The sequence below is a fragment of the Cibotium barometz genome, chromosome 31, assembly GCF_041138505.1.
Source record: "Cibotium barometz isolate CiBa-2024 chromosome 31, ASM4113850v1, whole genome shotgun sequence".
NCBI lineage: Eukaryota > Viridiplantae > Streptophyta > Polypodiopsida > Cyatheales > Cibotiaceae > Cibotium > Cibotium barometz.
In genome coordinates this window covers 10,345,810-10,369,929 of record NC_141076.1, presented here as the reverse complement: position 1 = coordinate 10,369,929, position 24,120 = coordinate 10,345,810, and the positions used below count along the sequence as shown (strand labels likewise).

Genomic DNA, 24,120 nt, shown 5'->3' with positions numbered 1-24,120 from the left:
TTTTACGTTTAGAATTTAAAGTGAGATCCATAGCAGAACTAAGACCATGAGGATGAAACATATTAATGTCAACCCTAATGGTAGAATTAAGTCCAACAATGAATATTCTTCATTGCTCTTTTCCTTTGACTTTTTCAATCACTTGAACATGTAATAGAATGTCCAAGAATTTGTCGATGTAGGCTTGGAGATTCTCTTTCTTAACCTGGTGTAAAGTATCCCATCATTAACATGCTTTAGCCTTGTATTAAGAAGGTAGAAAGTGCTTCTTTAAGAGTTTTTGAAACTCTTTCCATGTCATAGATTGATGTTTACCCTGCTTGATACATTCCACCCATAAAGCAACACTTTCAATTAAGTGATTACAAGTACACTTAATCTTGTCCGTTTTCGAAAAAAAATCACATAAAAATAATCATCCAATTAGCTAAGCCATGCAATAATTACTTGTGCATCTTTCTTGCCATCATATTTCTGGAAGTGAACGCCTTTCGGCTAATCTTTGAATCTTTTCGAGAACTCTAAGCGCGCAAAGTAGCTTGTCAGAGTCGGAAGAGTCACGCTTACGCTTTGAATGCTTCACTTGACACTCTAGCTTACATCAGAGTTCACGCTCACTTGCAATTTTCTCTTGAAGTGCAAAAATTTATTCTTGCAGAGTGGGTTGTGTAGGTAGATTGGCCATTGCAAATAAATAAATGAAGAAAGTGTAATTTAATAATACATATAAATGAATAAAGATGAGAAAATTAGCTCTTGAACCATGTTGAATTCGGGTTTAAAGTCGTCAAATGAATGATCTTGACACCGTCCTTTTACTCCAATTCCGAATGAAATCTGAGCGTGGTCAAAAAGCTTGAGTTTTGGTCGACTTTGGCAAGATTTTTAAAGCAACTTCAAAATCTTGCCAAAGCTTGATGTGCCAAAGAAACTGGCGCCAAAGATAACACCTTGCAAAAACTTCCAGTTTCAATCCCCTTTGATGCCCAAAATTTTAGTTGCGAGCGACCTTCCAATTTTTTGAAAAAGAGTTGTGTTTTTCTGTAACTTTTTTACTAATTTTTTACAAACCTGAAATTTTCCTTTTTGTTGAGCGAGTGTTGAGCCCTTTTTAAAGAAGCTTTATAAACTTATGTAAGCTTTTATAAGCTTATAAATTAAAGCTTTGTCTCTTCTTCTTTTTTTAAGCTTATAATATTAAGCTTTTTTAAAGCTTACAAAGACTTTAAAAGAGAATGACGTCTTCTCTCACGGTCGAACTCGTGCAGCGCAACAGTAGAGAAAGAAATTTGAGCCATTTTCGCTCTGCCGTCCATCGCTCATGGAGAAGAAAGAAGCAAATAAACGATTGCCACTTCACAAATTCGGGCTTACTCCAATTACTTAAGTTCTTCTCTTTTAAAAAAAAATCCAAAAAGAACTTCTCCTTGCAACAAATTTAATTTAAAGATGAATATGCTCCATCCATTATAGGTTTTCTCGTGTTGACAGTGGTTCAGCAATACGTTGATTGGGCTCAAACCTCCTTCAAAAGCCGAATTCATCCGTACGGTTAGATCAAAGAAAGGCTATGAATATGGAAAAACCACTTTTCAAGCGCAACAAGGGTGGTTTGGTGGTTTCTGCAGAGTGGTTTGTCATCCCCTTTATCTCTTGGTCTTTTCCCTTTGGTTAAATGTCTGCAACTCTTCAAACCTTTGAATAAAGCCTTCAAACTTTTAAATCTTTCCTCCATCTTCCTAGACCCATAGCTCAGATACCACTCACAGGGATCCAATTCTACGAAAATAGAGAAAATAAGAACTTGCAAGAAAATAGATTATTCATACCAAATAACTCATCAAAAGACCACAAATTCAACATATTCAAGATTTGAGTGAATAACAAATAAAAATACTTAGCATAAGATAACAGCTCAAGCATTGGGTGCAATCACCCCCCCCTCATGTGTGTGGCCTCTCCCCACACAAGTATTTACTTAGCATAAGATAATAGCTCAAGCATTGGGTGCAATCACCCCCCCTCATGTGTGTGGCCTCTCCCCACACATAAGTATTTACGTAAATCTTTTCTTCCAAAATAGGCCATAGCCTCCAAAAATACAAAAAGGTACTTTTACTTGCATGACACTCTCTCATGCTCAAAATAGAGTATCCATAAATTGAGGCTATGGTTAAAGCATGCTTTACAAAAATATTAAAGTTCAAGTCTAAGCTTGATAAACCAAGGCTTTCCAAAATAAATCAAAATGTGCATAAGCTAGCACATGTATATACAAAGCTTGTTTACAACAATGTGTGCTAATAATTAATAATGTGCGAATTCTCTTCAATCTTTTGAATCCTCTTCACCTATAAAATAACCAATAATAAATTGGTAAACATATATGTCATAAGTATGCATGCCATAACCACACACATGTTTGCCAGACATAAGTAACCCTCGAATCACCCTTCCATACAAACCAAATTGTAACAAACATTGGAGACCCCAATCATACGTTAATGTATACTAAACATATTAATATTTATAATGGTATCACCCATGATATTAACATGATTTGGCTTGATGCAAAGATAATCCAAGTGTCCCCAAATTATCTAAGAGGATAAAATAATATTTTTAAGAGCTTAAAATATATTCCCATAACAGAATTGCTTCAAGCAAGCAATCCATTCCCTATTCAAAGAACTCGTATATCAACCATGTCATGCTCAAGTGCATCTCTCATAAAAACTAAGTACAAGAAAATAGAGTTTTTCATTGCTTTCTTAATGAAAATATGAGATACAATAGACATGGCGCTTCCTACCTCATTAGCTTGGACACAAATTTCCCTATTCATATGAGTAAACCTAATCTTTTTATCCTTTGGAGTCATGGTGACATCCAATCTGTAGTGCCAATGCATACCAAGCAAAACACCAGAATTTGCAAAAGGAGAAATAAGAAAGCATTCATACTCCACATAACCCTACATATGAATCCAAAGTTTCCCAATAACATGTATAATTGGCATTGCCTACTTATAACCTACTTATAACATGTATAATTGGCATTGCCTACTTATAACATGACTCATTTCACTCGAAGCACGCTCTTGTCTTCTTTGCTTCAGCTTTTCGTGCCACTTTTTATTCCGCTCTCTTCTTTTCATTACTTTGTTGAGATTATATTGACGACGGATGAGGTTGATCGGATGAGCTTTGCTTTCCACCTTTGTGGGGCCTTTGTTGTTGCTGGGATTTTACTTGAAGGTTCTTTTTATTGCCGTGCATGTTATCAAAATTTTAAGCATATACTAGATCGCATCCTTTAATGTTTTTTGTTGGGAAAAAAAATAGTTATGTATTTATAAAGAACTATCCTTTACAAAAAGATCCTCTTACAACACCCCCGCAACCCTAGTATTCCCAATCCCTGTTGAAAAGATCACATATCAAGTCCCAACTCTCATCCTCCCAAACATATGAAGATTCTCCCCATACTAAGTGAAAGCTCAACTCCATACAAGCAATAAGAAGGTTTTCTGAAGTAAAGCCCTTTGAAGTACGTTCTTCAAAGTAGTCCCCCTTGGTCCAAATCTTTACCATAGGTCTTCTTCCCAAAGGATTTTCAATTAGTGCCATAAAGATGTCACCTACTGTTTAAGTGTGATTTCTATACACCCATAGTTGGTAGTCTAGATCAATCAAAGGTCTTTCTCTTCACGTCACCATCGTGCAATTTCCAATAGGCAACCATAGTGTCTTTCACTCTGCGAACTACTTATTAAATGCAAAACACTCTCTTGTAAAGTCACTAGATCTCGCCACCAAACATAAGCCATGTTCTTTGGACCTAGGAAATCCTACGATCATCGAGTGCAACTATCAACTCAAAATAAGAAGTCCATTGGTCCAACGAGTTCCCAACTGACATCTCATCAATCCCTTTTCTCTCCAAAAAAGGAACACCTTGAAACATTAACATAGTTTGCTGTGCTTGAGGACAACCGAGTGTCAACTCAAGGTTTAAAGCATAGTTTAAGTGCTCCAAGACAAATTAATAGGACCTACAATGAGTAAAAAAGAAAATCAATTAATTAATAAGAGAAAGTAGCCCCCCTTGGTCCAAATCTTTACCATAGTTCTTCCCAAAGGATTTTCAATTAGTGCCATAAAGATGTCACCTACTGTGTAAGTGTGATTTCTATACACCTATAGTTGGTAGTCTAGATCAATCAAAGGTCTTTCTCTTCACGTCACCATCGTGCAATTTCCAATAGGCAACCATAGTGTCTTTCACTCTGCGAACTACTTATTAAATGCAAAACACTCTCTTGTAAAGTCACTAGATCTCGCCACCAAACATAAGCCATGTTCTTTGGACCTAGGAAATCCTACGATCATCGAGTGCAACTATCAACTCAAAATAAGTAGTCCATTGGTCCAACCAGTTCCCAACTGACATCTCATCAATCCCTTTTCTCTCCAAAAAAAAGGAACACCTTAAAACATTAACATAATCCGCTGTGCTTGAGGACAACCGAGTGTCAACTCAAGGTTTAAAGCATAGTTTTAAGTGCTCCAAGACAAATTAATAGGACCTACAATGAGTAAAAACGAAAATCAATTACTTAGTAAGAGAAACCTTTGAGCTAACCTTTCCTAAACCACCTTACTAAGAGATTTTAAAAAAAAAAATTAAACATTACAACCAATTCGACTTTGGAAGTCGGTGAGGACGTTCGGAGCCCGTGCTTCATCTGATCGCTTCATCACTAACCTCTCCCACCACCATGATAAAGCAAAACGCCATCAACACCAACAGAAACCCATCCAGCCCTAGCCATTCCCTGTTCCCTTGTTGATCCAAGAGGGTCAAGCAGGTGACGATGATGGTGCAGATCTTACATTGGAAAATGATTGCACGGCTGAGCGGTTGTGGGCGATGGTAGTGTGGTACTCAGCGACTTTCTCTCTGATGCGATGACTCCATCCATCTTTGCGACAAAGGAGAAAACAACACTCGCTTCATCGAGAGGGAAGAAGTAAGCTTTCAATAATAACGTTCTAATACACGACGCAGTACTAATTACGTACGCGATTAATCGGATGTTGGATGATGATGCAATGATTATCATTTTTAGCGCTTAATCACATCGTTAGCACTTTTGTACTGTTAGTGATTAATCACATCGTTAGCACTTTTGTACTGTTAGGACAGGTCCATACTGGACACCTAGTATGGACCTGTCCTGGATGTAACAGGTACTCAAATTTTATATTTGTTTTTGTTTTTCGAGCCGAGGTCAAAACGAGCAAGTCTCAGAACCGTTCTGAGACTTGAACAGAGAAACGCTTTTGTCAAATTTTTATATGTGGGACTCAAACCCTTCCATTGTTCTCCGAAATTCTCTCCACCTAGACCTCCATCATGTTAGCCCATGGTTGGCCTCCATGCAATATAGTGAGTATAGCCATGTAAGAATGCATGTTTGGAAAGCCCATTCCCACCAATAATTAATTGATCTAGACCACCTAAGCATAGAGAAAGGCATAAGTCTTTGCCACAGACCTCGTCCAATGAGATTTATTCCAAGGCAAAATTGCAATGTAGAACTGTAAACATCATAACAAGATTGATTTCATGTTAGCAACTCATACATTAAAAAGAAAAATTCTAAGGTCATTGGAGGTAACCTACACCTCCATGGGAAATCCAAAGCATCTAAACACCTCCCTCGTGCTTCAGTCGGTAACCATAATGGGCACATTCATATCCTTTTCCTCTGAGATGGACATCGCCCTTGTCTTTCTTACACTGCATCTAAACTGTGAGTTCTCCACAAAATCTACCAACAGCTTGAGCAAAATCTGTTCCAATTTTAGTATTTAAAATGTACAATGGCTGGAGCAAAGTCTCTTTGTTCAAAGGCTTGAGCAAAGTCCTTTTCATAACCTGATCGAGTTTAATATCTGTGTTTCTATCAAAATGTTCAGTATTTTGCATGTAGCAAACCCCCAAACTTGGGATCTTTGTGTTCTTCTTGTGACACTTGTCAAAAGTTCATTAGACTTCCCACCCTGCCTTGTAAAAAGGATAAGGGATATTACTGATGCACCAGTCTAAGGAATTCTACTCACACTACCTTTGTGCTTTCTCTTTAGCCTTGGGAACTATTAATAACAAAGGTATGCAAAATTGGCTTCACGGTGCCAGCAAAACATCATGCTTGTAAATATGTAGTCCTTGCCAGAAAGGGAGGGAGCAAGAAAGAGATTTCTCAAACCTTACTTTAATATTAGCTTGTGAATGTATTTCAAAGTGCTATGGTAAGCACTTTGCCTCCCTAAATTGGTGTTCACAAGGCAATCACTCCCATTTGCCTTCCTAAAGTAGTGAATGCTTACATCAAGGAAGTAGTGGTTTGTGGTGTGCAAATGTCAATACATGAATATATTTAAGTGCTAATGGTGGAATCAATCTCTGCACCTTCAGTTGCATATCGTCCGATCTTTAACACTAGGCTACCACCTGGGAAAAACACACCACAGAAAGGACAGAAGTCCTTTTAGGAGCGTGCATGTGCCTGACACATTGCCGTTGGGCAAAAGCCAAAAAAAAAACATCTAAAATATTAAAAAAATCCTAAATCAAATGATAATACATATTTACTTTTGCATATACAGGCTTTTTATGACTTAACTTTTACGAATCATGATATTTTACCTGGAATCATGTTTCTGTTTTACAATAATGTTTGAGCTCTCTGTGTGACAATGCTGGCCCATGATTGGACTCTTCTAAATACGTATCAGCATTCAAACTAGAATTGAATCAAACCATTTGACAAAAAATTTATCTTAATTCTGTGCCTTTTGCAATATGTACATCTTAACAGCATGAGCATCGACTGGAACTTCAAAGCTGCCTGCCCACTCCCCTGCAAGATCCTTGTGCTACATTCGAAAAACTTAAAAAAATGAGGAACAAAAACCCTGAAAAATCCAGCACAACCAAATCTAGAAAACTTCATATATATATATATATATATATATATATATATATATATATATATATATATATATATAGAGAGAGAGAGAGAGAGAGAGAGGTATGTATATGATATACATTCATACATACATATGTATATGTATATAATACACACACACACACACACACACACACACACACACACACATATATATATATATATATATATATATATATAGTTTATACATATACATACGTACATGCATATATCTATACACACGCACACACATACATACATACATGCATATATCTATATACACACACACACACACACACACACATATATATATACACATATATATGTGTGTGTGTGTGTGTGTGTGTGTGTGTGTAAACATGTATGTGTGTGCACGCCCGTACACATTCGTGTGCATGCGTGTATGAGTGTGTCGAACTCCACTAAAAAACCTTCAACTCACCTCCCACAAATCACGAACTTCATAGGCAGTATTACTATCCAAACCCAGGTCTTTCCACTCTGCTTTAATTACATCTGGCTTGAGTCTCCTATTCCACAACAAGACCACCATCCTTTCATCTGAAAGGGGGCCAGCCCACACCTTGAAAGAGATTATCACAAGGTTAAAACACAATTAGATTAAATTAATACATGATTTTCCATCAAAATGTGTATGCAAAGATGTGTTGGAGAAAAAACCTCCAGCTTTCTTGAAGGCCCAAGCTGACTCACTTTCCTCCCTTGGACTCCCAAAGGGTCTGCAATGAAAGCATTATTATGGCTGAACACATGATAGCATAGGTCCATACAAGAGGTTCACATTACCTTGATTTACTGCAATGACCTCTTTATTGCTCAGAATCTCTAAAGTGTCACTGTCCATATTTGTGATATCACATCCGATAAGGAGAGGTGCCTGTGTTCACTTTTAAGAATCAAAACCCCATCAAGGATATGCACAAAATTAATGCCTTTGGGTTGGTTACAGAACCAAGCCTCAGCATAAGAACTTCATGAGAGATGCACAAAAAACAAACAATTCCATCCTTAACACGAGTACCCAATCAGAGCCTTTTTATGTGGGTTATTGTGCATTTGTGTCTCAAAAACCCACTCTCTATTAACAACTAAAGTTAAGCTTTGGAAAAAAAGGCATGCATGCACAGAGACACACAAAAACACGAGCCAGTGTGAAAACCACTGCAAGACACTACTTTCAAAGACCTTCATCAGAGCCCAAAGGCTGAAATGTGTACGGTATTCGTCTTTTGTCATCCCACCATTTCCAACCTCCAACATGTCAGGATCTGTGTGAGAATCCAAATCTTCACTTTGCATGGACATAATTGGATGCTTAAGCATAAAAAATTAAGGACCAAAGATGCTGTAAACTTACCATTCCAGCCTCCTGGGCCAGCATAAGCTGCCCATAAGTTATTCTTATCAGCTGTAGACCTCATGCTATCACCACAAGAAAATGTAAGTTAAGGCCAACATGCAATGTTGACAAATATGCTAACAAATGAAGCATGTGCATGTGATATGGTTAAATAAGTAGACACAGTCCTCAGCAGGCCCTTGCCCATGCGTGTGTGCATGCGGGTTTTTTTTTTTTTTTTGTGTGTGTGTGTGGTAACGTTAACCAATCACCACCAACTTAATCAAGGTACATGAATAACACAATAAGTTAACTTGCTTAGTGACCTGGTCCAAGTGTCCCTTATATCCTTTGTTGTCCGCCAACTGTTGCCAAGTTTTGGGGCCCAAGTTGCAGGATTTTCTCGACCCCTTTGAATTGAAACAAACTTGTGTTGTTTAAACAATTTTTACATTTAAAAATCATTTTAAATGTAAGCCTCTAAATTCCTGCTATCTTCAATCCCAAGGAAAAAAGGATGAATGGACATCTTTAACTACAATAAGAGTCGTAATTGATGTATGTCCACTTACCATTCACACAATGAAAAGAATATGGAGTGTCCAGTTTTCGATAATGCATCGTTCATCTTCTGATACCTAAAGAAAACCCACCAATGGTTCTAAGTGTATAAAGAAATTATTGATATTTGACCCCACAGGGAGTCCAAAAATTGTTGAATAAAAATTAGTTGGACTCAGAAATTGAGCATACCGAGGTTGAACTTCCATTTTCCTATTATGACAATTGTCATACTTGAGGTAATCAATACCCTACAAACAATCCCACAATAATGATCAAACGTCACACATTTGAACACTCACTCTCTCTCTCTCTCTCTCTCTCTCATGGCGTTTCTTGTTTTTCTTAAATTTGTAAGCCTTGCAAGGGTCAAGGCGCGCATGCCATAGCATACCAAGCAATATCACATCCTTGAAGTGGAGCAATCAAAAAGTTCTCATGGTCTAGGCACCTTTATGTACGAATTCGAAGCTTTCATATCACAAGGGTAACTTTCACATCTTTGCCTTCAAAAACTGAAGCATGCATGCATCTCTATTCCCACATTACCAACTTCCAATCCCAAGGCTGCAGCCATCTGGGTAGAGATGAAATTGTCAGTGGTGCAGTCCAAACATAAACAATACCAACTATATCTTGATTGTTCCCCAAGCTTTGCATATCTTCTTGGCTTTAGCTGAATGTCGAGTGTTCCCTTGCACACAAAGCACTACGTTCACATGGCCTTACCATCACGAGGCTTGCCAAAGCTATGTGGAAGCTAGGTGGTCTTGCTACCGCATTACTCACGCATGAAGGTTTTTGTTGATCGAATATGCATGATTGGAGTGGGTTGACATGCTTCTCAAGCATACAATTGTGAGTAATCATCTTCAGCTTTCTTGGCATCCTTGTACTCTATTTTTTATGATGTTACCTCTTTTGGGCCACAGTTCTCTTTGCCCTTGTGAAGGCTAGAGTCAATCTCTGATTGCAACCATTTTATGTGCAAGTTCTTGGCAGCCAAAGCCAAGTTGTGTAAGGGTTTGATTTACATACATGCCAACATGGAAGAGGTTTGACTATGAAATAGAAGATGGCACACTGGCCCGATTTTGTTCAAAATTCAAAAAAGCCCATGGTCGGAATCCATTTTTTAACCAAAAATATGCAAGAAGCACCAAAACGATGAAAAATATAAAAGAGAAGGGATAAGTGAGCCTCTTGGTCGTCTGAATATCGAAGCCAATGAAGACGAAAGCCGCGAAGAGCAACAGCTTCGAAAATTGGACCTAGAGCTTCAAGAAACAGTCCACCGGAATAGAGAAATTTGTGGCCGAAAAACTCTATGTGTGACCCACCTCCAAAAACCTTTGAAAGAAGAATCTTAGAGCTTTGATATTAAAATTAAAAAAAAAAAGAAATCATGGCTTTTCTTCTTTTGTTCTATGCTACGCTGCATACGGAGGCGACCAAGGCGATGGCGTCGACTTCTGTTGCGTTGGCTGTTGACTAACGATGACGGCTGATGACGATGGCGTGGGCAGCTATGTGGTGTGATGCGTTGCACGGTTGCACAAGAGGGAGGAGATCTGGGTTGTTGTGTACAAGCAAGAGCCACAAGGCCTACCAGCGACGGCTCGGTGGGAACAGCGGCAGCTGACTAACTTTGTGGTAGTGTCGACTTGCGCAACAACAAAGCTCTCATGGAGAAAAAAGAAAATAGCTTGTTGTGTGGCTTGGCCACCACATAAAAGGTTGGCCACAACAACAGCACTTCAGACGGACGACGACGACGATGGACGGACAGAACTGCAGCATCAACGAAATTCACAAAAAAGAAAACGGCTGTAGCGACGTCTTCTCCTTTTTGCAAGCTCAAGAGAGGCTCTAATCTGCTGCAAAGCTCCCCCCATAGCCAAGAACCAAAGGCTAGGCTCTGATACCAAATGTAAGACCTCCATGCAAGGTAATCAAGGTCTCTGTTTCTAGTCTCATGCAAAAAACGTGAGAGAGAAGAAGATGAGCTCAAGAATAGCAACAGTAAACCTAACTTGGCATAACATGTTTAACCACCCAACCATTATATATACCAGTGACCCCGGGCATCCAATGTGTATCTTACAGGCCACACACCATACTCACGCGCCCCCTGCATCCCCGCTAGTACCCCCATGCTACACATCATTGGGTCTTTGGCCCACAACCATCACCCACAAACGTTACCCATTCACACTTATTATTATAAGCGATGATGTGCAATAGTATGCCACCATTGGTTTTCCCACGCAACGTCCGCGTGTCGCACGTATTACTGGCATGTGAATTCCACGTTACACTATGTACGCGTCCCACGTGTTGCCATGTGTAAGGGTCGTAACATGTACATGAAAAACACACACACCTTTGTGGTCAAGGACTAGGTGAAGGTTTCATCCTTGCGCGATGAAGGAAGGGTGGGTGTAGCCAATTGTCTTGGGTAAGGAAGCCACACATAACGAGATACTGTCACCATTTGGTCCCTCACCCATCTCGACCAATGTTTTATACAGTAGACGGAACCAAGGTGTGAACGGGAATTTTTCCACACAAAAGAAAGCTAGAGCATTTTACTGGCATGGTTTGGCCTGAAAGATGGCCATACAACATAAGCAAGATGGGATTTTATTCATCAAAGTGACTTATAATATTTATAAGTCGGTGTGTTCACATATCATTAATGATGGGCTGGACATATTATTATTTTTGGACTTTGACAGGTGAACAAAAGGAGGCGCCTAGATGAAACTTGGGCATCAAGCCAAGAAAAGCATAAAGTTCATATTTTTGGGCGAAAACTTGGAGTACAAGCCAAAGAAAGCATAAAGTGGATATTTTGGGCTGGTTCAGCCACTTTTAGCCAAAAAGGGAAAAAGCACTTCAAAAATAGAGCTAGTCGACTCTATTAAAGCAGGTTTCGGCTGTTTTATCATCATGCGCATCCCTCCTAGAGTTTTTCTCTCCTCTCTGCTGGCCGACGTGCTCCGAAGATGCTATAGGGCTGGTCGACTTCCTCCATAGATGCTGACAGGGTTGGCTGACTGCAGACTTTTCTCTCTTCTCTGTTGCGCTGGCCGTACAGCATACATCCCTGTCTTCCCTCTTGCACACACAGGCCGTACAGAGGCTGGACAGCACCTCCTCCTCTCTCTCTATACTGACTATACGGATGGTACAGCAGCTATACAGTGATGTTGCAGCCGTGCAGAAGGCGGTACAGGTTTCCACAACAAAGGGCTATTTTTGGCTGTTTTTATGGACTGTTTTCAGGGCTGATTTGAGAGCTCTTCGGGGGCTGATTTGAGAGCTCTTCGGGGGCTGATTTGAGGCCCAGTTTTGGCGCTGATTTGGCACGGAGTTCGGGGCAATTTTGGCTCTGTACTGGGCTGATTTATGGATGGTTTATGAGCTGATTTTTGAGGACTGTTTTGGGACAGTTTTGGACAGCTCCTAGAGATGTTTGTATCTTGGCACTGGATAGAAATCTGGGGAAGATTTGTGCTGATGCTTTGTGGAAAATCCAGTGTTGTATGCACCCGCACCTTGGTATCTTGTAAAAGCTTCTGTGTGAATAAAGAAGTTCCTACGGGGGCCAGCCGTTCCAGCTTAGTGCAGTGTCTATTTATAGTGTTTGTGCCATCTTTTGCTGTGTTTTCTGTGCTCTGTGTTTGGTATCTGAAGTGTTTGGTCTATTCTATTGTTCTGGGTCCCCTAGTGGTTTCAAATACATAAACACTACCCTGACTGCCTCCATCCACAACCCCCTTGTAGGCACCCTTCTGATGCATTTTGTCGTTGTGGATAGCTGCATACTGTGTGCTGTCCCACAACCTGAATCTGGTCGTGTCATGTGCATCCGGTAATCCCGATGCTCATAGACATGGATATTCTCATTAGCAAAAATATGGGCAGATTTAGAGTGGGTTTTGCAGCCCTAATGGCTCCCGGAAGTGCCCAAGACATAGCCCAATGATTGGGACACCTTTTGGGCATAGTTTGGACACAAAATATGACTTTTGGACAATGTTTCGGGGCAAAAATAGGCAAAACCGACTTATTAACGAATTCATATCTTTTTCCTATAAATAGAATCATTAGGCATTCATTAGAATCATCATTCAAAGATCAAGAGGATCCATTTGTCAAAGCCTGCAAGGCAGTAAGGACCCAATGGTGGATCAACAAGAGCTTCTCTTGTTCGATTGCAAGTAGCGGGCTGCACGGATCTTTGGTATGCATATGAAGCTGTGAATCACCAAGATCGTTTACACGAAGCTGTGAATTAGCAAGATCATTGTATATATAGCATGTTTTGGCAATATACAATAGATTAGATCCATCTCTCCTTCTCTTCTATGTCTGTGATGAACATAGGATTAGCGTTAATCTTCTTTGCTTAGAGTTAATCATGAACACGCTTCCACAACGCATGTTACATTGGTATCAAAGCTTAGGTCATCCTAGGACTGTCAGAATATGCAGCGGAAATGATATCCAAACTTGGGTAGACAAGAGCAAGTAGACTGCAGAAAATAATCAGCACAAGAAACACAGAGAGATGTGTGTAAACTCTTCTCTATACACAAGATCCCGAAGATACTGAATGAGAAAGTGGAGGAGGATGGGAGGCAATATATACAAGCCCATGAGGGTAGTCGGCCAGCACTAAAAATGCCCACGACTAGGTAAATGTCCACGACTGCTGAAAAACAGCAGTCGGCCAGCATCTGGTGTCCCACGTCTGCACAGAACAAGTCGGCCAGCACTCAGACAGCCCACGACTGCTACAGATGCAGTCGGCCAGCTTCAGAGTGCTCCTGGCATCAACTGGCAGCCCTCCAGCCACTAGAAAAAAATGAAAAAAATAGGAAAAAAATACGGGGAGTGTGGAAAAAGGATATACGGGCGGGCACACCCACAACAGAGGCCCTGGTGTATACAAATAGACAGGAGATGACTTCTAACACCCCCTCTCAGCTCCTGGCTGTGTAACCAACCCCAGGGAGCTCGAGTGCCGCCTGAGCGTAGCCTGAGGTAGAGACTTCGTGAAGAGGTCCGCCGCATTGTCCTCCGTCGAACAATAAAGTAGCAAGATGTCACCCGCCAAGATCTTCTCACGAACAAAGTGATACTGTATCTCTATATGCTTGGTCCGGGCATGGAAAACCGGGTTCCGAGCAATAGCTATACAACTCTGGTTATCACACTGGATGACTGTGGGCTCCCTCTGTGGAAACCCCATCTCGCCAAGCAGCCTCCGCAGCCATACAACCTCACAAGCAGCACCACAAGCAGCCCGATACTCTGCCTCTGTCGAAGAAAGGGCAATAGTTGGCTGCTTCTTGCTGCTCCAAGAAACCGCTCTTGAGCCGAGGGTAAAAGTGTATCCTGAAGTAGATCTCCTCGTGTCTGGATCTCCTCCCCAATCTGAGTCACTCCAACCTTGGAGCTTGACTCCATTCCCTCCTGTGTAAAAGAGTCCCAGATCCTTCGTACTCTGCAGATACCGCAAGATCCGCAATCCTGCGTCCCAATGAGTCTTCAATGGCGTCTGCATAAAAGAGCTCAACAGCCCCACGGAGAAGCTCAAGTCCAATCTGGTGTTCAGCAACCAGATCAATGAACCAACCAGCTTCCAGTACTGCGAGGCATCAACTGGCTCACAAGGATTTGTAACGGTTAACTTTGTGTTCGGGTCCATCGGCGAAGTAATAGGCTTGCAGTTCTCCATCCCAAAGGCCTCAAGCAACTCATGAACATACCGCTGCTGAGAGACGAAAAACCCCCTCTGGGTCTGCCAGATCTCCAATCCCAAGAAGAAGTGGAGTAAGCCTAAGTCGGTCATCTCAAACTCCTTTGACAAGGCAGCCTTCGTCACTCCAATGTGCTCCACATGACCGCCGGTGAGAATGAGATCATCCACATAAAGGATGATGAGTGTGACCATGCCGCGTTCCCGAAAGAGATACAGGTTCGGATCTGCAACCGATCTCTGGAATCCAGTCCGAATAAAGAAGGAATCAATCTTCTGATTCCAAGCCCGCGGAGCCTGCTTAAGACCATACAAGGCCTTGCGTAACCTGTAAACCATCCCTTCCGATCCTGGAACAATGAAGCCTGGAGGCTGCTCAACGTACACCTCCTCCTGCAGGTCACCATTAAGGAACGCCGATTTTACATCCATCTGGTACACGGGCCACCTCTGAGAAGAAGCAAGGGCAAGAACGGTCCGAATCGTGGTCATCCGCGCTGTCGGTGCAAAGGTATCCTCGTAGTCGATGCCTGGCCGCTCAGCATAACCCTTAGCCACGAGCCTGGCTTTGTGTTTGTCCACCGACCCATCAGCCGCGTACTTGGTCTTAAAGACCCATTTGACACCAATGACTGACCGCTTCGACGGCCTCGGTACCAACTCCCAAGTGTTGTTCTTCTCGATGGCGTCAAGTTCCACCCGCATGGCTTCCCTCCAAGTATCCTGTGAAAGGGCTTCCTTTACGGAAGTGGGCTCTTTATCCCGCATGATACGAGACATAAGAGCATAGTTCACCTGAAGAAGCTCCGCCGTGTTGCTTTTATCTCGAACTCGATGTGATCTTCGAGGGCCGTCCTCTGTGGTCTACTCGGAGGGTAGCTCCGTGACACCTGACTCCCGAAGGGTGTCCATCAACCACCTAGGTACTCGAACAGATCGTGGAGCCTCCTGTGGTCGCGGGGGCTCAACTCCAGCTGCGGGCTCAACCTCCTGTGATGACTGAGGTGGATCAACTGGAGTGGTAGACTCGGAATCATCATCAGACTCTGGATCTCCAAGAAGTGGCGGCTCCTCGACAGTGGATGCTGGAACATGCTCGTCAAAGACCACATCCCGGCTGACAACAATCTCGTTCCTCTGGATCATACAACCTGTATCCCTTGGAAAGAGAGTTATACCCCACAAATACCAGCTTGCGGGACTTGGAGTCAAGCTTCCCCCTCTGCTTCTTCGGAATATGTACATACGCGTCACTCCCAAAAACACGGAAGTGCGAGACATTGGGTTTCCTGCCAAAATATGCCTCAAATGGAGTCATATGGGGTACAGAAGTCGTCGGAGAGCGGTTAATGGTATGGACAGCTGTCGCCACAGCCTCACCCCAAAGTGGACGAGGAAGATCTCGATGCTCCAGCATGGTCCTCGCCATCTCCACCACAATCCTGTTCTTACGTTCAACAACTCCATTCTCCGAAGGCGATCCGGTATTGGCCAATTCCCTCTTGATGCCATGATCTGCACAAAACCGAAAGAATACAGTCGAGGAGAATTCCCCCCCTTTGTCAGCCCTGAGAGTCTTGACCTGAAATCCAGACTCTTTCTCCACCATCACGTGCCAATCCTTGAACCGAGCAAAAGCCTGGTCCTTCTGTGAAAGAAAGTAGACCCACGTGAATCTGGTACAATCATCAACAAGCAGCATGAAGTAGAGAGATCCTCCCAAGGATGGTATCTGCTGTGGTCCACACAAGTCAGTGTGAATCAACTCCAAAGGTTTCGAAGCCCGCCTGGAAGCCTGCTTCGGAAAGGATTCCCTGTGCTGCTTACCACGTATGCAAGAACTGCAGCGTCCTTGCCTACTACCAACATCTGGCAAGCCAACCACCATCTGGTCCCGGAAGGCACGCCGCAAAGCATCCACATTTAAGTGGCCAAAACGAAAGTGCCACAAGTCTCCCGACCTGAGAAGAGTGCAGAGAGTTTGTAGATACCGTTCTCCACACCGCCTTCCCAAACAACTTTGCCTGTCTCACGGTCCCTTAGAGCAACTGAATGCTCCTCAAATTCCACCCGAAAGCCAGTCTTGCATACCTCATGCACTGACAAAAGATGAAAGCCCAGAGCAGGGACATAAAGAACACGGGAAGCATGCTTGCCCCCCTTGCCATCGGGAATGATCTCCATCCGGCCCTCACTATGAATCGGAATAGTGGAGTTATCACCAATAAAGATACGACATGACTGCCGCTTCAGATCCAGGAAGAAGTCACGGGATGGAGTCATGTGCCTGGAAGCACCACTGTCGAGAATCCATTCCCGAGTATCCTTTGCGGTGAAGCCAACTGCCTCCTCGCTCGAAGACGATGAATCATCGGAGTCCACCATCTCCAAGTGCACAAATGCCGGAGTCTTCGCAGCTAAAGCTGAGGACTCAGCACTCTTCCCTGTCCGCTTAGGGCACTTCCTCCAGTAGTGGCCTTTCTCGCCACAATCATTACAAGATCTTTCGGCCTTCAACTTCTCTCGTTCTGGATCAGGCTTCTTCTCGGAAGACTTATCTGGTGAAGCCTTCCCTTTGCCCTTGTTGGTATTACGGCCTTTCGACCGTTGGCCAGTTAAGGCCTCCGAACCTCCGCCGTGAGGAGGGTTCGTGAAACGTTCCTCCTGGTCCAAGACCATTGGCACAAGCTCCTCCCAAGTAATGGTGCTGAGCCTGCCACTCATGATCAACGAGGAATAGAAAGCGGAATACTGACCAGGCAAGTGGGAAAGTAACGTGATGGCCATATCTTCGGACGATATCTCTTTCCCAGCTTGAAGGACTTCCTGCTGAAGGGCCTGCAGCTTGTTAATGTGTTCCCGCATCGTCGAAGACTTTGCAGGGTTCATAACCCGCATCTGCACTTCCAAGGATATCCGCTTCATGGGTGACACCCTGTTGTACAAAGAAGCCAAGTGCTCCCATATGCCTCTCGCCAGCGTCATGTGCTTCACATGGTTGATCACCTGTGGTGTGCAATTGAGGAATATAAATGACCGGACCCTGGCGTTGACACGGTCCCACATTTGTGCCTGTGCCTCTCGGTCCTTCCTCGTCGATAAAACCTCCCCTTCCTCAGCTTCCGGCCTTGGCACCCCTTTGATAATAAAATCAGCAAGATCATATGACTCCAGAACTGACTCCATCATGACCTTCCAGATGCCATAATTGGACCCGTCCAACTGCCGATCCACTGGGAACGTGGGAAGAGTCGGAATCTTCACGTGCTTCTCTGCCATCTCGAGTAAATCCGCCATCTCGGAGAGTAACCTGAAAGGGTGGGTGGGTGGGAAAAATCTGAAAATCAGAATATATGCAAGTGGCTGTCGAGCCCCTCTGCCCGCCTTCCTCTTGCACCTTCACTTCCCGTTCAGCCCGAAACAGTCCACCGATCAGCAACCTGTTGCTCCCCCTCTTGCTCAGAAAAACGCCCAAGATCTGCTAGAGCCTAGGGCTCTGATACCATGTCAGAATATGCAGCGGAAATGATATCCAAACTTGGGTAGACAAGAGCAAGTAGACTGCAGAAAATAATCAGCACAAGAAACACAGAGAGATGTGTGTAAACTCTTCTCTATACACAAGATCCCGAAGATACTGAATGAGAAAGTGGAGGAGGATGGGGGGCAATATATACAAGCCCATGAGGGTAGTCGGCCAGCACTAAAAATGCCCACGACTAGGTAAATGTCCACGACTGCTGAAAAACAGCAGTCGGCCAACATCTGGTGCCCCACGTCTGCACAGAACAAGTCGGCCAGCACTCAGACAGCCCACGACTGCTACAGATGCAGTCGGCCAGCTTCAAAGTGCTCCTGGCATCAACTGGCAGCCCTCCAGCCACTAGAAAAAAATGGAAAAAATAGGGAAAAAATACGGGGAGTGTGGAAAAATGATATACGGGCGGGCACACCCACAACAGAGGCCCTGGTGTATACAAATAGACAGGAGATGACTTCTAACAAGGACAACCCTTGGTTTACGTTTTGTGCACGCTAAATTAGGGTTTGTGTTTTAGGGTTTGCAAGCCAAAATTAGGGTTTTCATATTTTGCATGAGTTTAGTCCTAGCAATAGTGTTTTTAGTCCTAGATTCAATGTGGAGAGTAAATTAGGGTTTCTGTTTTTAGGGTTTCATTCTATTTTGGCATGTAGCATAGGTTGCATGTACCGTAGAAATTGCACAAGACTCAGCCTAGGTCTAACCTAGGTAGGAAAAGACTTCTTTTTGCTGCTCCCTCGACTTCGATGGAGAGCCATGATGCTTGAAAAGAAGAGTTATAGCATGAGTATGAGTGTCAAATCCCCATAGGATCTCCTCATAGAACGCTCCTGGTACAAGACTCGAAACCTGCAAACAAACCAAACAAACAAGACGGGGGTGTAGGTCTGACTCACCTCCCAACCTCGACAGCCGTGGGCAAGCTCACACGACTTGGCTGTCCCCACCGAGCCACAAGTTGAGCTAACTAGATGGACGTACCGACCAATCTCTACCTCGTGATGTCCCATACCGCCACGAAGCTACCCTCGCGGGCCTCGAGACTGCTGCCGGCCTCGGGTGCATGAAGCAATAGAGCTCTCACAAAAACACGCGAGACTCTATATGACTAATGACTAACCTTGGCCACCCTTTTATAGGCTCTTGGCCGGTCATCGGGTGTCCACACTTGGACACCCGCCCGTCCATACTTGGGTGCCCGCCCGTTAGTCTATCCCTAACTCAGCTCGCCAATCAGCCTGCCTAGCTCCAAGCTTCCCCAACCTCGAAGCTAGTCTTGTGTGCGTGTAGTACACGATAGATACACACTGTGCACATGACATACTCCCCTTCCTCTAAGAGCTCACTCATGAGCTCACTAAAAAGCCAGGGTAATCTCTCTGAAGAGTAGTCAATGTCTCCCATGTAGCGTCCTCCTCAACACGATCCTTCCACTTGATCTTGTATTCCGTGATAAGCGTATTACGCAATTTTCTTTCACGAAATCCAAGATTCTTTTCAGGTTGTGTGGAACAAATGTCATGTCCTCGACATCAATGATTTCTTGAGGACTAACTAACTGGTCTATTCCACCCAGTACTTCCTTAAGTCTACTGGGTGTTCCTATGTTTAAAAGAAAAAATATGACTAGACCAATCTATCTGGACTTAAAGAGTCTTAAACCACTCAATCCCTAATAACAACTCTACATGTTCTAGATGCATAAATATAGCATTTCAGAGTATCTTTGTAGTCCTAAATCCGGATCGGTAGTGTCTCCACCTTTCAATCCCATACTTGCCGACCCGCAAGTAGGCGTACCTCATAGGTATGATCGTTGGGTGTTGTGTCAAGACCCAATTTCTGCATAAGTTTGTAATTAACAAAGTTGTGTGAGCTGCCAGGGTCTAGAAGAATGTGGATTCTATGGCCATTGATTTCTCCATAAACTCGGAGAAGATCAAGGTGGTAAGGTACGTAGTGTACGGTACGGTATCAGTACGTACGGAACGTACTTCTGTACGGAACAAATTTTAAGGTACGTAAACAGTACGTACCATTTGTAAACAGTCCTAGAAACCTGAATATTTTGTAGACATAGCAACCAAAATACTTAAAATAAAGAGACTGAACCTCATTACTTAAAGTTTAAATCAATTATCAGTTACCAAGCCCATTACACAATACCTCATGTTAACATTAAACAGTCATAGTGATATAAGCAAGAACCATGAAAGTCATAGATAATAAAAGAGAGTACAAATATCATGTCTACAGCTGCCAGCACATGTCCTGGTCCACAAGTGCAAAAAGCAAAACAATGAAACACTACACAGTTGTCTAGACTCTAGAGTCTAGACGCAAGAGTCTCAAATCTCATCATCAGATGAAGATGATGAGTCTTCTGAAGAGAGCATGCCTCCATCATTGATACCATTGCCCTCTTCATCGAACTCTGGCTCAGTAGAGCAACAAGCTCCAGTGCATCCTCATCATGTGCCTCGGGAATCTGAGTGTGAATGAGTTCGACAGCCTCATTTGCACGCCTCTGCTGGGTGCGACGAACTGGAAGCTTTCCCCTGCGAATGCTCTCTCGTCTCGCAGAGCCTGGATCTGGAGCTGCCGGGCGTAGAGGAATGCTGAGAGATCGTGCACGTGAGCGGGTTACACAACGATCCACGCTCTCAAGCTCTCTATGTAAAGCTCTCAAAATCTCCTCTTGCTCATCTCTAATCTGCCGATCCACAAGCTCCGGGCTGGGTTCATCTACCATTTTGAGTAGTGTTGGATCAACCTGTTTAAACATGCCACAAATTGCATATTGGACAATGGACATCCATTGAACTACAAAAAAATTTCTACTTCTAAGTTCTTATTGAGTCCAAATTTCAATGTATACCTGCTTCGGTGACCCCAAAGCATGGTAGCTTCGCACGAGCCTCATGTTAGCTCTGCAATACACCAACTTCTCTAATTGAGAAGTACTAAGGCGATTCCGAATCTTAGTGTGTATAAGGGAGTATGAGCTCCAGTTCCGCTCACATGCTCCAGCCGAGCAATCCTGTGCAAAAATGAGTGCAATGCGAGCAAATTTGTAAATCTTTCAATGCTAAAACATCAATCTTCATTTCCGAAGATTATACTTTAGAGATTAATTACAAGTTACCTGAGATAGAACACGAAGAGCAACTCGTGAAAGGTTGGGAAGACCAACCCTTCCATAAGAGTGCCACCATGTCAAAGGGAATTTCATGGCTTCCTTCCTCAATGACACACGTCTCGCAAATGAAGCACCAATACCACTCATGTAAGTGGTGAACTCTCTATCAATCTGAAGTTGCTCCTCCTCTGAGAACATCCTTCCCACATACTCTGACTGCTTCATGCTCAAAGCAGTATTATTCCATAGCTCTGGCGACCTGTAGAGAGGATGGAGCATGGCAGCCATCGCATGGATGGGACGGCTCATGAATGTCCACCGTTTGTCTACAATGTCCAGGATCTCACCTCGGCTGAAAATGAGAGATTGAACATACATGTCTTAGGTTATAGTGCTAAGAGAATCGAGAATCGAGAAGTCATAAAAATCAAAGAAAGAGGAAGAAATTAGAACTATTGCTTACCGTTGAGCAGTCATCATGGAGCACTGAGCAACATGGTCTTTCATTTGCATAAACAAATGAAAGACCAGCCCCAAAGTTGAGCCCACCATGTCTGTAAGTTGGAGAAGGACATACACGGGCTTAAGTGCAACTGAAAGGCTATGAACTTGCTGCCAAAAATCATCATCCAGGATCCGCCTCTGCAAGTATTTTGTACGCTCATCCTCTGAATTATGCATCTGTCGCCACCTTGGATCCACAACTGTTGATGATAGTGAATCTCTTATCTTGTAGAGCCTATCCAAGACCAAGAACATGTAGGCAAACCTGGTCTTGGATGGTCTCACCATATCCAAAGGGCTATGGCTCCGAAAGATGGCAAGAGCCTGATGCTTCTTGCGGAAGAAGGTGGTGATCTTTACAGCATCTGCAACAATGGGCTGCACCCAAACAAGCTTCCCAATGTCTTCCATAAGTAAATCAAGACAATGGGCAGCACATGGAGTCCACACTATATGTGGAAACTCTGCCTCGACCATTTGACCCATTGCCTTGCAGTTAGAGGCGTTGTCGGTCACCACCTGCACAACATTGTCCTCCCCAACCTCAAGGATAGCCTGTCGAATGTGGTCATAAATGAACTCCCCTGTGATCCTGTCGCCTGCTCTCCCTGCATCCACGGCACGCAAGAAATAGGTGCCCAAGCAAGATGACACAAGGATATTGATTATGTGCCTCTTGCGAATGTCTGCCCACCCATCTGAAATAATAGTGCATCCAAACTCCTGCCAACCTGCTTTCACAGGTGTGAGCGCCTTGTCTATCAAGGCCTTCTGCTCATCCAACATGGATGTACGCATCTTCGTATACTGAAGACCTGTCCATGTCTCAGTAGGCCCTACCTGCGCAATTGCTTTCACCATTCTTTTCCATTGGTCTGTCCTTAACACATTGAAGGATATATTACACTCAATAAGAGTGCGACAAATCTCCATTTCTGCCACCCTTTGCCGCTCTTTTACCCAAGCTTGTGATGAGATACAAGAACGCAGAGTGGATTGCTTTGATGCCTCCCCTGTACCTCTCGCATCTTGTGGCAGGAGGTCCTCATCATCAGCAATACGTGCCCTCTTCCTGCCTGTGGTGGATTGGGCTGAAGCCGAAAGACTTTCACCCTCATCTACTGTACCTGAACCTGTAACATCTCCAATAAAAGCATCATGGAGAGCATCTTGTGTACTTTCACCACCTCTAACACTGCTTGCACCACCCATTGCAGGACAATTCTCCGCAATCAATTGGTCCCTCACAGCTTGTGGTATTTTATCACATGGACCACATTGATTGGTGCACCCGATACCTGTCATGTGCTTGATGACGCGAGTTATGGTGCTAGTGTACTGCTCCCCGCAATACTTGCATGCCCATAGCCGAGTACCTGACCCTTGCTGAGAAGGGGTGTTAACAACCCTCAAGACATTGGTGTGGATTGCCCAGTTCGGGTTGGTCTTGCGCGGCATGATGAAGCCTGGGCGTGAGAGAGAGCGAAGAAGAGCGAAGAAGCTACTCTGCAGAGTTTTGCAGGTACACACGATTGTGCAAGTATTCACATGGATCCAAAAAATTTTTCGCTTAATGCCCAAAATCTGGTCGCTTATCCGCAAGCGCATGGTCGCCACACACGTTTCGCCACGCCACGCCACTTATTTATTTATTTTTTTTTAAAAAAAACCGTACGGATCCGTACAGTACGGTACTGTACCGTACCGTACGGCTGTACCGTACTGTACGGATCCGTACGTACGTACGGAATCAACCTTGGAGAAGATCATGCAAGCCAAAAACTTTGGTGTTGAACAGACAATCAGAACATGTACTAGGGCGAGAAAGTACAGTAACTGACGTACCTGTCAAAGACAGCTGGTTAGCTGCCTTTGGCTTGGGTCCTGCGTTAGTCTTTGCACCCTTTTGCTTCGGGCACTCATTACGTATATGTCCTTTTTCTTCGCAGATGAAGCAACGTCCCTCCTTCTTGAGCTTCAAAGCCTTAAGGAGACGTTTCTTCTTCGATGGTGTCGAAGTTGAATTCTTCGAAGGTTGGTCCGAAGACTTTCCTTTAGTCGTGCTAGCCATTGGTACAGAGAACTTCCTTTTGTGCTTGTTCCCCTGCTCGATAACGGATTTAGACTTGGAAGAGACCATTGTATCATCATAGATACGAGTGGAATGAATGGCCTCGTCCAAAGTTTTGCATTTGTTGTTTTTAACCTGTAAACGGTATGAGTCAAGTAA

General features: G+C 43.5%; 1 protein-coding gene and 1 pseudogene across 5 annotated transcripts in view; both read right to left on the bottom strand.

Moving 5' to 3' along the window:
• Positions 1-5,375: 5,375 nt before the first annotated feature.
• LOC147620502 (alpha-galactosidase-like) overlaps positions 5,376-24,120 on the bottom strand; it is a 29,634-nt gene continuing 10,889 nt past the window's right edge. For 2 of the 4 annotated variants that reach the window (XM_086824727.1, XM_086824728.1), the window contains exons 7-15: positions 9,129-9,187; positions 8,948-9,013; positions 8,702-8,785; positions 8,394-8,458; positions 8,222-8,304; positions 7,823-7,913; positions 7,697-7,755; positions 7,458-7,598; positions 6,655-6,944 (exon numbers count right to left, since the gene is read on the bottom strand). In XM_086824727.1, the coding sequence (XP_086680853.1) occupies positions 6,849-6,944; positions 7,458-7,598; positions 7,697-7,755; positions 7,823-7,913; positions 8,222-8,304; positions 8,394-8,458; positions 8,702-8,785; positions 8,948-9,013; positions 9,129-9,187 (744 nt within the window). In that variant the 3' untranslated portion in view covers positions 6,655-6,848. Of the gene's footprint in view, positions 6,520-6,654; positions 6,945-7,457; positions 7,599-7,696; positions 7,756-7,822; positions 7,914-8,221; positions 8,305-8,393; positions 8,459-8,701; positions 8,786-8,947; positions 9,014-9,128; positions 9,188-24,120 lie in introns of those variants that run through there. The other 2 variants (XM_086824729.1, XR_015269941.1) reach the window with 2 other exon arrangements.
• Positions 20,415-23,348, bottom strand: LOC147620503 (uncharacterized; annotated as a pseudogene). Its single transcript, XR_015269940.1, has 4 exons — positions 21,850-23,348; positions 21,393-21,738; positions 21,126-21,287; positions 20,415-21,020 (listed from the first exon to the last, which is right to left on the bottom strand). The product of XR_015269940.1 is annotated as an uncharacterized LOC147620503 (transcript).